At 43.2% G+C, this 13,428-nt stretch overlaps 2 protein-coding genes across 5 annotated transcripts in view; both read right to left on the reverse strand.

Moving 5' to 3' along the window:
* Smarcad1 (SWI/SNF-related, matrix-associated actin-dependent regulator of chromatin, subfamily a, containing DEAD/H box 1) overlaps nucleotides 1-3,380 on the reverse strand; it is a 67,162-nt gene extending 63,782 nt beyond the window's left edge. Inside the window, exons 1-2 of the mRNA XM_028782452.1 lie at nucleotides 3,243-3,380; nucleotides 2,573-2,813 (exon numbers count right to left, since the gene is read on the reverse strand). Of these exons, the coding sequence (XP_028638285.1) occupies nucleotides 2,573-2,762 (190 nt within the window). The 5' untranslated portion in view covers nucleotides 2,763-2,813; nucleotides 3,243-3,380. The remainder of the gene's footprint in view (nucleotides 1-2,572; nucleotides 2,814-3,242) is intronic.
* Nucleotides 3,381-8,182: 4,802 nt separating this feature from the next.
* On the reverse strand, nucleotides 8,183-12,004 carry LOC114633845 (60S ribosomal protein L7-like). 4 transcript variants are annotated; one of them, XM_028782476.1, is made up of 2 exons: nucleotides 11,984-12,004; nucleotides 8,183-8,905 (listed from the first exon to the last, which is right to left on the reverse strand). In XM_028782476.1, exons 1-2 carry the CDS (start codon nucleotides 12,002-12,004, stop codon nucleotides 8,183-8,185), a joined length of 744 nt encoding a protein of 247 aa, XP_028638309.1. The 4 variants fall into 4 exon arrangements, with proteins under 4 accessions (XP_028638309.1, XP_028638308.1, XP_028638307.1 ...); XM_028782475.1 differs by lacking the exon at nucleotides 11,984-12,004 and adding an exon at nucleotides 8,966-8,995 and having other exon boundaries at nucleotides 8,183-8,899; XM_028782474.1 differs by lacking the exon at nucleotides 11,984-12,004 and adding an exon at nucleotides 8,966-8,995.
* Between the last annotated feature and the right edge of the window lie 1,424 nt (nucleotides 12,005-13,428).

Genomic DNA, 13,428 nt, shown 5'->3' on the forward strand with positions numbered 1-13,428 from the left:
TGGTTTTTTCTCGAGACGGGGTTTCTTTGTGGAGCCCTGGCTGTCCTGGAACTCACTCTGTAGACCAGGCTGGCCTCGAACTCAGAAATCCACCTGCCTCTGCCTCTGCCTCTCAAGTGCTGGGATTAAAGGCATGTGCCACCACCGCCCGACATAAAATATTCTTTAAGTATAAAAAGGAAATGGCTTATGGTTTTCTGTGTGTGCTGTAGATGAAAACAAAAACCAAAAAAAAAAACAAACAAACAACAAACAAAAAAAAAGAAAGAAAAAAAAAGGAAGTATGGAGGACACAGCTCAAAGGCAGAGTGTTCCATAGTTACAAAGAATCCTCACTTTCTTTCTTATTTATTTTATTTTATTTTTTTTAGTGTGTATGAGCTTGCCTGCATGGATATATGAATAGAGTGTATTTGTTTAAAATGCAGATTTAAACGTCCTTCCTACTGCTCCAAGGACAATTCACTTATTTATACTCTAACATAACTGAAACATAACTCCTTTTCATTTATCTGCCATCATTTTAATTCCTCCAAACCCACCTGTGCTCATAAAAGCCAAATTAAAAAAAAAAAAAAGAAAGAAAGAAATATGGGTATTGATAACTTGGAAACTGATCAGTAGCAGAGCACTTGCCTAGCATTTCTAAAGATCTGGCCTTGTTCTGTATAAAAGACAGACAGACAGACATGAATTGTACACTTTCAAATCCAAATGCTAAGGACTACTTATGTATGTGGCTCAGTGTTAAGTGCTTACATAGCAGGTGTAAGTACATGGGAAGGAAAGGACAGAAGGAAAAAGGATAAGGGATGATAAAAGGCCGTATTCCAACATTTGGGAAGCCTAGGCAGGATTGAGAAATTCAAGGCCATTCTTATCTTCACCACTGAAGCAGAGGCAAGTGGGTCTCTGTGAGTTCAAGGCCAGCCTGATCTACAGTTCAATGGCAGCCAGGACTAAGAGAACTTATCTCAAACAAAAACAAAAGGAAAAAAAACTCATTAAGATTGGGCTACAGAGCTAGCTCATTAGTTAAGAGCACATATTGCTTTGACTGCAGAAGACCCAAGTTCAGTCCTCACACTTCCACATCACTGTTCAACAGTGAAGAAAGTCAAGACCAGATCTCAGGCGGGGCAGAGTCCTGGAGGCAAGAGCTGATATATATACCATGGAGGCGTGTTGCTTACTGTTACTCAGCCTTTCTTATAGAATCCAGGGGTAGCTGGGCAGTGGTGGCGCACGCCTTTGATCTCAGCACTTGGGAGGCAGAGACAGGCAGATTTCTGAGATCGAGGCCAGCCTGGTCTACAGAGTGAGTTCCAGGACAGCCAGGGCTACACAGAGAAACCCTGTCTTGAAAAACAAACAAACAAAAAAAAAAAAAAGAAGAAGTATAGTATTAGAACAGACACAAAAACTTCTAACATTACCATCACATTTGTCAGAAACTGATTCCTGGCTCATTCTCAGGAATCACAATGTTTGAATTTTTAATAGGTTCTATTAAGTCTCTTAAAACTTAGCTTAAAACTGGAGTCTCATTTCCAAAAATGTTGACTACTTACCCTGTAAGATTATCAGGTGACACATAAGAAGCACTTCCCATTACAGCTAAAAATAAGTGTTAAAGCTACTTTGTGGCTAGTCAGATGGGCCTGTAAATAAAAGCCTTTGCCCCACAAACCTCACTACCTGAGTTCCATACTGAGAACCATGGTGGAGAACCAACCTCTCAAGGTGTTCTCCAACCTCCACATGCAAGTTACATCCTTGTTCAAAATCCTCATTTTGGGCTTACTCTCTTCTGTTCTTCTTATCCATAAAGGTCTGCTACAATTGGTTTAAATTTTTTTATTCACTAAGAATAACATAAACTACTCAAGTGAATTCTGGAGATTTCTGAGACGTTAGGTGGAAGCAGTATTTTTTGGACCTAGATGTTATCTTCAAGCATCTGTCACATCTAAGTCTCAGAAGTGATCAGTGCTGGTAAGGCATGAAACCACATCTGCAATCCCATCACTGGAGAAGGTAAGGCACTGAGGGATACTGCTTTCGAAAAGCCAGGTGTGGTGACATGTGGCTGTAATCCCAGCAACTGGTAGGCAGAGGTGGAAGGATCAGTAGTTCAAACCCATCCAGTCCACGAGGTTTCACACCAGCTCAAGGCTACAAAGTCAGATCCTGTCTCAAAACAAAAGAGACAGAACAAGGGAAATAGAATAAAAGAATATTGAAATGAAGGAAAACCTGTAGCTAAATTAATAACTTCAAGGTCTACTAGAACTGCCTACATTCTCCTCTGAATAGCCATTCTGATCCAAGAATTCTGCAAACTCGGCTTTCAGTGTCCACCATTGTGCTGAATCCCAAGAACTCCTACAAGTGAAACAATGGAGGTAGGCTCGGTTGGTAGGCAGTTTGGTGGCTATGGCAGTCCCAATGCTGGATTTCAATGCACAAAATTGGAGGCACTGTATCAATCTATACAATAGTCCCAAAAAAGTGGAATCCCTTGTGCCTGTCACCTTTGGATGCTGTATCAGTCTGCAACACAGCAACTCACCTGTTTTTTCAGTTACATCTGAGTCTGGGGTGTTTGCCCTGCTAACTTCCCCTTCAGCATTCTCTTCTTCAGCACTAAGAGAAATTGGTGACGAAGGACCGGGCTGGGAGGGCTGAGGGGCTGCTTCGGGAGCGTCCTCAACCTTAATCCTTTTCTCAAAGCGAAAACGGTCCAAGTTGAAAAGACTCATATTGATAGGAAACCACCTCCCTGAGGGGGCTGACAGCTTTCAATGAACTGGCTGCAGGGAGGGAACAAAAAGAAAAAAATAAAAGAGGGATGAGGTGGTGAGAACAAGGAACCACACAAAGCCACCACACTTGGTTCCCAGAAAATGGGGGTCCGCACACATGCCGGAGCCCGGTTCCGGCGGCGCTTTGTTAGGCCACAAATGCCCGTCGCGCCCTCGCCCCGGCCCGCGCGATCCCACGAGCCGACCCTCGCGGTCCTCACCCGGGCCGCAGAGGCGCGCGCCCGCCTTCCCGCCACGCAGCCCGCACCGAGCGCCCGCCACCTCCACAGAGCTCGCGAGGCCGCCGCGGGGACACAAAGAGCCGAGCCGGGAGCGGCGCACTGCCCGGAAGTAGACGCGGCAAGGCCCCGGCTAGGAGGAAACTGACAGGCCGGCGCGCCGCTGAAGGAAGCCCGCCGCCCGCCCGCACGCACTTACAGCCAGGCAGGTTCCTCGTTGTAACAAAGGTGGAAAAGAACAAAATAATTCTTTGAGCGAGGCGACGGTAGCCTGGCCGGGACCTTCCAAGGCAGCGCTGAGCAAGCCACAGAGCGCGTAGTGATGACGCAACACGCAACTCAGGCCTCCTTCTTCCAAGCGGCGTGTGGTCAGAAAATGTCTGAACGCGCTGTTGTCATGGTAACTTGTATCCACCTCTGCTAGATTCTAAGGCTGGGATTGTTCCTTGGTTCCTTTTCTCCGCGCTGGCTAATGAAACAATAAAACAAGATGATAACAAATGGCGTCGCAATATATAATTAATTAGTAGTCTGTATGCTATGTTCCACAATGTCATTATGCAATATAATTTTTTCCACTAAAATTGTGTTTTGTCATTTTGGACCTGACAGTGTTTTTAATCATTACAAGACAGTTTTACGAAATAAAAAAGCTGAGGCCTGGCTGGTGAGATGGCTAAGCGGGTAAAGGCGCTTGTGAAAGGTGCTTGTTCCTAAGATTGATGACGTGAGTTCGACCACTAGAACCATTTAGTAAAAGGAGAAAACCAATTCTGAACATTGTCTTCTGACTTGCACAAGTGCTCTGTGACACCGCGCACTCACATACATGCATGCATGCATACGTACATACATACATACATACACACACACATAGTCCTGCAGACGCTAAGTAGTTAGTAAGAGACAATAGCTGATACTTTTCAACTTAAAGGTTTTACTTGAGCTTCTCCCCCAAAGTTGACATGATTTTTCTTGGTTTTATTTGTTGGCATTTTCTCATCTAGTCGATTTGTGACGGATAGTACCTTGTTCGATATCCATGCAGGAAGTGATCCCATAGCACACCAAGAAGCAACAAAGGAGGGCTTATACATCCTTTTCTATGATAGCCCACCGTCTGTGTGATTAATCTACTTAAAGGAGAACAACATTAATCCTTTGTATGGACCATAGCCCCATCACTGGACCACAGTCTGAAAAGGTTTCCTTACTCTACCTACTATACTAGAAAATAGGTTCTAACATATATACATCACCTTTTGGGTGCACACACCAACCATACCCAAGCCAAGGTAGTCACAGTAGAACAGTAGCACATTCTAGATGGCCTAAACAAGAGAAACCTTTTTCTCCGAGATCTGAAGTACACTGGACATATTTCGTGGAGCAGATCTGTTCTGGCCTCTTTTCTAGGCTTGTAGACGCCATCTCCTTGTGGCTCTGCCTACCCTGTCCATGTCCACATTTCTTCTAATGAGAACATGACTTGTACCAGACAGAGCCCATGCTAGTTACTTCATTTTAACTAAATTACCTATGTCAAAATTTCTGAATTACTTGGGGCTCAGGACTCAGCATGCAGATTTTGTGAGAGCATAAACCAACTAATAAAAGTCAACCAGAAAGGAGAATGCTGTGAATGATAGAGGATTTGGGACTAATAGTCACTTTTTTATCCTTCTTCCTTGTGACTCTAAACATAATCACTCAAAGCTCTATGTTTAATCTTCTGCTTATCACACTCTATTCTGCCAAAGTAGACATTACGTTACAACGATGGCTAGATAATATTAACCAAGTAATATCAAAGTATAGAACTAAAATGAGTGAAATAGTGTGGTGATTTAAATGAGAATGGTTCCCATAGGCTCATATTTTTAAATGCTTGGTCCGTGGTTTGTGGGACTGTTGGGGTTAGGATTAGGAAGTGTGGTCTTATTGGACAAGGTGTGTTACTTAGGTGGGCTTTGATGTTTGAAAAGCCCATTCCACCCTCCCTCCTGCTCCACCCCACCACCATGTGGTGTGGATTGGATGTAAGCTCTCAACTACTTCTCCTACTTTTCTGCTTGCTGCCTGGCTCCCTGCATGATGGTCACGAACTCATCCTCTGAAACTGTAAGCAAGCCTTCAATTAAATGTTTTCTTTTTGCCGGGCAGTGGTGGCACACGCCTTTAATCCCAGAACTTGGGAGGCAGAGGAAGGCGGATTTCTGAGTTCGAGAGTTCAAGGCTAGCCTGGTCTACAGAGTGAGTTCCAGGACAGCCAGGGCTACACAGAGAAACCCTGTCTCAAAAAAACAAAAACAACAACAACAAAAGAAATGTTTTCTTTTCTAAGTTCCCTTGGTCGTGGTGCTCCTTCACAGCCGCAGGAAAGTAACTAAGACACATAGTGCGAGCTTTCACAAGGATGAAGAGAGGGAGATGAGGCAAGAAGTCCTACCTCTCTAAATGAGGCGTTGTGGCTAACTGATAGCTGATCGGAGGAGGAGTCCGTTTTCTTTTAGAGCATATCCCCGTTAGACTTACCGACCTCCAGTAGACGGCCACCCATCCAAAAATACATGCACAACACTAGTAAGTCTCGAACCCTGGGACAAGTGACTGAGGTGCCTATTTAACTGCCTGACTGCCAGGTTCTCCCAGCATTGCTCATTCATTCCCTGCCTATTACCAGGTAGGGCTAGCTGACCCAGCCACACCCACTCTAAGGCTCCACCTCACAGGCTGGGCTGCCATTTCCCCAGAGGCCCTTCCCTAGATAATCCAGCCCTTTTGGCTACCCATTCTCCTTTGGACCTCAAGGTTCCCATACCTGCTTCTCTCTTCCCACCTCATCTTCTTACATAGCTCGGGGTTATCTCCACCCTGGACTCTCTCAGATGTCCCTGCCTCTGGCTATGCTCTCCCTCGTATCTACAATAAACTCTCTCCTCTAACAGACCAGGAACAATCATGGCCTTTCCTTTTACTTCTTTATCTCTTTCAAGTACAAATTAGACTTGATAGTGGTTTGGTTTTGTTTTAGAGGAGGACACACAAAGTTTGGTGGATAAGGAAGTGTGGATCTATCTGAGAGGAGTTGGGTAGGACAGAGTAAATATGATCTACCACAGCGGATGAAATTCTCAAAGAATTAACTTTTAGGATGAGGTCAAAGGACAGACAGACAGACCAGAGAGGAGACTGACTAGGTAAAGATACTTGCCACCAAGACTGAAGGGACCCACTCACCACAGGGTGAGCCCCTCTGCACCCTGCATTAGTCAAGGACCATTCCCAAACACCAATTTCCAACACAAAGAGACCATTTATTAAAGCAAGGCAAAGAGACAAAGCAGCAGAATCTGAATCAGACAGAAACAGCAGCAAATAGCTCTGCAGGAGTGATTTTAAAAGGAAAAATGGGGAGGTCTGTGTTACAGATAGCCAGGGTGCACTGGGAAGTTCTGATTGAACAAATAAGCACTTTTGATTGGTGAACCTTGATGGTCAGTCTCAAGAATGAGTTAGGTAGGAGGAAATAGCCAAATAAGGGAATGGACCTTGTTGACTAGCTTTAGGCCTATGGAAGTACCTAAATAAGAGACTCCAATGGTTTAGCAGGGGAGAGTGAATTGTGAAGGGAAAGCTCTGCAGGTGCCATGTTTGCCACACCTGGGCCATTAGAGCCCTTTATTGATGACCTGAGTTCAATACCCATGACCCATGTGGTAGAAGGAGAGAATTAATGTATAAAAGCTGTCCACAGCAGGGCACTGGTGGTGCACGCCTTTGATCTCAGCACTTGGGAGGCAGAGGCAGGCAGATTTCTGAGATCGAGGCCAGCCTGGTCTACAGAGTGAGTTCCAGGACATCCAGGGCTACACAGAGAAACCCTGTCTCGAAAAACCAAAAATAAATAAAAAAGAAAGAAAGGAAGGAAGGAAGGAAGGAAGGAAGGAAGGAAGGAAGAAAGGAAGAAAGAAAGAAAGAAAGAAAGAAAGAAAGAAAGAAAGAAAGAAAGAAAGAAAGAGAGAGAGAAACCCTGGCATGGGTAAATTTCTCCAAATATGCCACTGGGTATGTCTTCTGTTGGACATCTGCTGGGCATGGAGCCTGCCTTTTAAAGTCATTTGTTTACTATAAAGGCTATTCCTGGTTGTCAACTTGACTATATCTAGAATGAACTCCAACCCAGAATTGGAGGGCTCACCTGTGATCTAGATCTTGAGGTATAGTGGCCATGAAAAGCTTAGGCCCAGGCAAGGTAGTGTCTTTAATCCCAGGAGACTAAGGCAAGGAGATAGCTGAGTTCAAGGTCAGCCTGGGACAAAACAAGTCCCAGATCCAGGTGTTGTGGTACACACCTTTAATTTGGGCTACACCTTCTGCTGGAGACCTACATAAGGACATTGGAAGAAGGAAGATTCACTCTTCTTCCTTTGCTTGCATTTACTTGCCAGCACATCTGTTGGAATCTACTAGCCTTGCAGGACTGAGCAACTACTAGATCCTTGGACTTCCCATTCACAGCTGATCATTGTTGGGGAGCTTATTCTTTCCTTTCATTATTTCTTCTATGGTTTTGCTGAAAATATTCTCTAGGCCTCTGGACTGGATTCCTTTTTCTTCCTTTATTCCTATATTCTTTGATTTGGCCTTTTCATAGTGTCCCAGGAGTTTTGTGTCAGAAGATTTTTAGATTTATCATTTTCTTTGACTAGTGTATCTATTTTTCTCTCATCTTTTTCAGTGCCGATTCTTTCTTCTGTCTCTCGTATTCTGTCGGTGAGGCTTGCCCCTGAAGTTCCTGTTCAAGTTCCTACAATTTTCACGTCCAAGTTTTTTCAGGTTTTTTTGTTTGTTTGTTTGTTTTTAAGAAATATTTATTTATTTTTTGAGTACACTGTAGCTATCTTCAGAAATACTAGAAGAGGGCATCGAATCCCATTCCAGATGGTTGTGAGTCACCATGTGGTTGCTGGGAATTGAACTCAGGACCTCTGGAACTCAGCTCTCTTAACCACTGAGCCATCTCTCCAGCCCGTTTGTTTGTTTGTTTGTTTGTTTGTTTGTTTGTTTGTTTTCAAATTTGCCAAACTGTGACTGTTTATTAACTAACCAGATTACAAAAATACCACGGGCAACACCTTAGTTCACCCGTCTAATAAGCCTGTTGATCTGGTCTTCCCTGTTGCCAGCGTCTCCACCTTCTACAAAGTGAGTTGTCTTCTTCTTCATTCCACCTCGTGGGGAAGATAATTTGAAAGTCCACAGGAAGTTATTTGCTTCCTTGAAGCGTTTCCCAACTGTATAGATCTCACGAATTAGAGCCTCCATGCAGATGATGCCAAATTTACCAAGAGACCGAGCAATCAAGGAATTATCCGTCAAGGCAATCTGCTTCTTATTGATTTTGCCGTAGCCTCGATTGTAGATGAGCTCGTTTACTGACTTCAGGTTGGGGTACCCCCATGCAATGTACGGTTCCACAATCCTCAGCATGTTAATGGAAGCGTTGTTGAGCTTAACAAAGGTGCCATTGAAGATCTGTCGAAGGTGAAGAAACTGCAATACCTTGCGGACCTTTGGGCTTACTCCATTGATGCCTCGGATTCTGATGAAAAACACCAATTTTGGTTCTGCAGGCACATAGAAGTTCCCAGTTTTCCTTGCCATCCTGGCCATCCGAATCTCAGTCCGGTACATCTGCCTGTACTCCTTGTGATAGTGCTTTGCCTTCTCATAGATGAGCTTCCTCCTTGCCTTTCGGAGTGTCTTCAGGGCAAACCTCTTCCTCAGACGCTTCACCTTCAACTCTGCGAAATTCCTTCGCTTTTTCTTAAGGGTTTCTGGCACAGCTGCAACCTTTTTCTTAAGAGTTTTTGGCACAGCAGGAACCTTTTTCTTATGGGTTTCTGGCACACCGGCAACCTTCTTTTTCTTCTCTGGAACAGCCTCCATGGTTCCAGCCGGAAAAGGACCTTTTGTTTGTTTTTTAATTGATTCTGTTTCTTCAGTTCTTGAATAGTTTTATTCATTTCCTTTTGCTGTTTTTATTTTCATAGATTTCTTTAAGGGATTTATTCATTTTTACTTAAGGACTTTTATCAAATTTTTAAAGGTAGTTTTAAGGTTCCCCCAGCTTTGTGCTTCAGCTATGTTGCTTTGTATCAGAACCTACTATAGTAGAGTTGACGGGCTCTAGTGGACACATATTTTCCTGGCATTTACTGATTGCATTTCCCTACTATTGTCTAGGCATCTTGATTATAGTTCTAGGTACTAATATTTGGTCTTGTCCTTGTTGGGATTTGTTCCTTGGTTCCTTTTGTCTTCCTTGTCTCTTAGGAGAGTGTTCTTGCCTGGTAGGGAATTCTTCTTGGATCCTGCCAGGTGAGGCCACTGGTTTTAGGTATTAAGAGCCTACACTAAGAATGTGGATGTGTTGAGTGGGTGGATGGGGGTGACAAGAGGGTTCACACGAGGGAAGAAAGCAGAGTGGTCCACCATGATTTGCTTAGCCCCTTGGAAATGGAGGCAAACAGTGAGAAGAGGCCACAAAAGGTAATCTTCAGCAGAGAATGGAGGATTAGATTTAGAGGAGAGAGCCGGGCGGTGGTGGCACACATCTTTAATCCCAGCACTTGGGAGACAGAGGCAGGCGGATTTCTGAGTTCGAGGCCAGCCTGGTCTACAGAGTGAGTTCCAGGACAGCCAGGGCTATACAGAGAAACCCTGTCTCGAAAAAACAAAACAACAACAACAAAGAAAAAAGATGTAGAGGAGAGGAGAGAGACTGAAGATCTGAAACTCATCTACTTGCTTAGCTGGTCTTCTTTCTTCTTTGGCAGCTTGGCTAGCTGGCTCCCAGGGAATACCTGCTGGAGTTGGGGTAAGACAAAGCAGGGTAAGTGGGGAGGAAGGTTGGAGAAGATCTGCATGATCCACTGGAGATGAGAAAGGAAGGGAGAGGCAGCTGCAGTATGCTGCGGAGCTGGGAAGACTAGCTTTGTAAACAGGAGGGTCAGGCTACCTACTCCTAGCTAGAGCCTGCTATTTCTCAAGCTCTTAGAAACTTGTTTCCAGAGCAGAAAGAACTCCAGCAGGCAAGGCACCAAGACGAACCAAGAATCAAGACAAAAATGGATGATGCTCACCTCTTATAAATTGTTTCAGGTCTTGCATAATGGCACATACTCTAAAATTCCCAGCACTCGGGAAGCAGAAGCAAGGGTGGGGTGCTGCTTGAAATTAGAAGGCATTCAGAGCCACACTGTGAAATCTCTGTTTTTATGTGAATAAATAATATAAAATCAGCAAATCTAACAAATTTCTTAATATAAAAACCATTGATCTCTGACTTGAGAGATGACTCAGTGGTTAAGTCTTGTTGCAGCCGGGCGGTGTGGTGAACGCCTTTAATCCCAGCAGTCGGGAGGCAGAGGCAGGTGGATTTCTGAGTTCGAGGCCAGCCTGGTCTATAGAGTGAGTTCCAGGACAGCCCGGGTTATACAGAGAAACCCTGTCGAAAAACAAAACAAAACAAACAAACAAACAAAAAAGAGTACTTGTTGCTCTTGCAGATGACCCAGATTTGGTAACTTGAATTCCAAGAGATCTATCACCTTCTTATATATATTCCACAGTTACTAGGGAGGGATATATTACATAACCAGATTTGCAAAACAGCCATTGACATAAAATAAATAAATCTAAATGAAGATATTTTAATTATTGATATGGAACTGAGGATATATTTCATTAGTAGAATGGTAACCCAGTATTCAGGAGGCCCTGAGTACAAGTTGAGTCAACACAAGTACACACACACACACACACACACACCATTCATTTAGTTTCTCTAGAAGAGGGGGCAAGGGCAAAGATGAAATCAGGCAGATTTGAAGAAAAAATATAGGAGTCATGACAGAAAAATTACCTTTGGAAAACTTGTGTAAGTAATTTTACGTATACATAGCAGAAAGAAAGGGAAAAAATTTATGAACTTTCACTTATCAGCAAATAAAAGACATAAATGAGTTTAAGTCAAAATCTACTGAGACTACACATTAAACACATCCTGGGAATGCAAGGAATGGGCACATATCCCTTTAATACAGAACTTGTGAGGGACAGAAAGCCAGATCTCTGTGAGTCTATAGTCAGTTTGGCCTACATAGTGAATTCCACGCCAGCAAAATATTAACAACAAAAACAACCAAATACAGAAACAAAAAAAGAAAGACAGAAATAGAAACCACAGACAGATTAAAAAGTCATGGATGCAGCTCAGTGGAAAAGTATGTGTTTAGCATATTCCAGTCTTTGGGTCTGATAACTAAAACTCTACAAACAAGTAACTCCAGAAGAATTCTATTCCAATTACAAGAATTTAAAAACAGATCTTGCAGGTTGGAGGTATAACTTAGTTTTAGTGCTTACTCATTCTCCTTTGTGTGAAGACCTAGTTTTGATCCCCTACACCTCAAAAAACAAACGTGGCTGCAATATCCTTGTATGGCTCAGGCAGAAAGTTCAAAACTTGAAGGTCATTCCCAGCTCTATAACGGTTCGAAGCTAGTACAAGCCCTAAATACTCTGTCCAAAAGAAAAAAAAAGTCTTCCAAACTGAGGATGGCATAAAAATTATAATCTCAGCATTCAGAGAGCTGAGGAAGGAGAATTGAGAGTTCAAGGCTATTGTGGATATAGTAATCTAGAGGCCATCCTGGACTACATAGCGATACTCTTGTCTCAAAGGAAAAAAGAAAGAAAAAGGAACAGAAAGTATCCTGATGCGTGACTATGGATATTAGCCTCTGACCCAAAGGTTAACTTCTGACTACCCACCATAGGATAGATGGGAATCGGCAGTTAAAATCCAATACCACTTCAGTTCAAGCATTTAGAAGCTGAATTCAGTATCCAGCAATACTTTGCTACTTCTGCCATCTCCTCTTTCCCTTTCATAGAAAGAAAGAAAAAACTCTAGAATCATTTGAGCAAGCAACTAGATCCATTGGGGTCTAGTTAGAAAAACCACAAGCAAAGTGAGAACATGCCATCTGCTGGGGAATTATAGGTAGCCTGACTACTGTCGTGTCTTAGGGTTACACATTAACCAAGCCCTCCTCTTCTGTATAAAGAAAGAATGGTCCCTTCCATGTAGAATTTATCATATATTCCTTCAGTGTGCTTCCTCACCATGAAGTACCTCCTCCTCCCTTTCTCTTCTTAAGGGACCTGTGATGATTTGTCGATGCTTGGCCCAGGGAGTGTTACTATTAGGAGGTATGCCCTTGTTGGAGTAGGTGTGTCACTGTAGGCCTCTGGGCATGGGCTTAAGACCCTCACCCTAGCTGCCTGGAAGTCAATATTCCTCTAGCAGCCTTCAGATAAAGCTGTAGAACGTAGAATTCTCAGCTCTGCCTGCACCATGCCTGCCTAGAAGCTGCCATGCTCCCATCTTGATGATAATGGACTGAACCTCTGAACCTGTAAGCCAACTCCAACTAAATGTTGTTCTTTATAAGACTTGCCTTGGTCATGGTGCCTGTTCACAGCAGTAAAACTCTAACTAAAACAGGACCTTAACTTTAAGGTAATGTTCTTTGTCTCTTTGGTCTGAAAATCTCTGCTTCAGATCCCTGCTGTACATTAATGAACATCTCTCTTTCTTGAATCTCTGTCCTTCTCTCAAAGCTTACAACTGCATGTTTCTCAAATCCTCCCACCCAGATTATTGTCCTTCATTCTCACTGTAAAACTGTGTGAAACCACCAAACAATAACCATGTGTGTTGTTTCAAATAAGAAAGGCTGTCAGAGCTTATATGTTTAAATACTTAGTCCACAGTTGATGGAACTGTTTCGGAAGGATTAATGGTGTGAACTTATTGGAGGATTGCGGTCCTTAACACCACCTCACGCATGTGGATCAGATGTAAGCTTTTAACTACTGTTCCAATGTCATTCCTGCCTGCCTCCTTCTATGCTCCCAGACATGAGGGTCATGGACTCACTCTCTGAAATGTTAAGGAGACCTCCATTAAATTCTTGTTTTTTGAATTGTCGTGGTCATGGTATATCTTCACAGTGACTAAAGCCGCCACTTTGAGATTCCATCTCACTCCAATCAGAATAGCTTTCATCAAGCAAAAATGCCAATTGCCAGTATGTATACCAGGAAAGAAGAAGTCTTTCTTTTTCACTATTGGTGTTGCAGTCACTAGGAAAGTTACTTTAGGGTTTAATAAACCATATTAAAACTACTATATGACCCAGCTACTCTACTCCTGGGACTCCGTATGAAGGATTTTACCTTCCGCCATGGAGATACTTGTTCCTCCATGTTCATTCCACCTCTGTTCACAACAGCTAGAAAGTAGAAGCAAC

The sequence above is a fragment of the Grammomys surdaster genome, unplaced genomic scaffold, assembly GCF_004785775.1.
Source record: "Grammomys surdaster isolate TR1022 unplaced genomic scaffold, NIH_TR_1.0 752, whole genome shotgun sequence".
NCBI lineage: Eukaryota > Metazoa > Chordata > Mammalia > Rodentia > Muridae > Grammomys > Grammomys surdaster.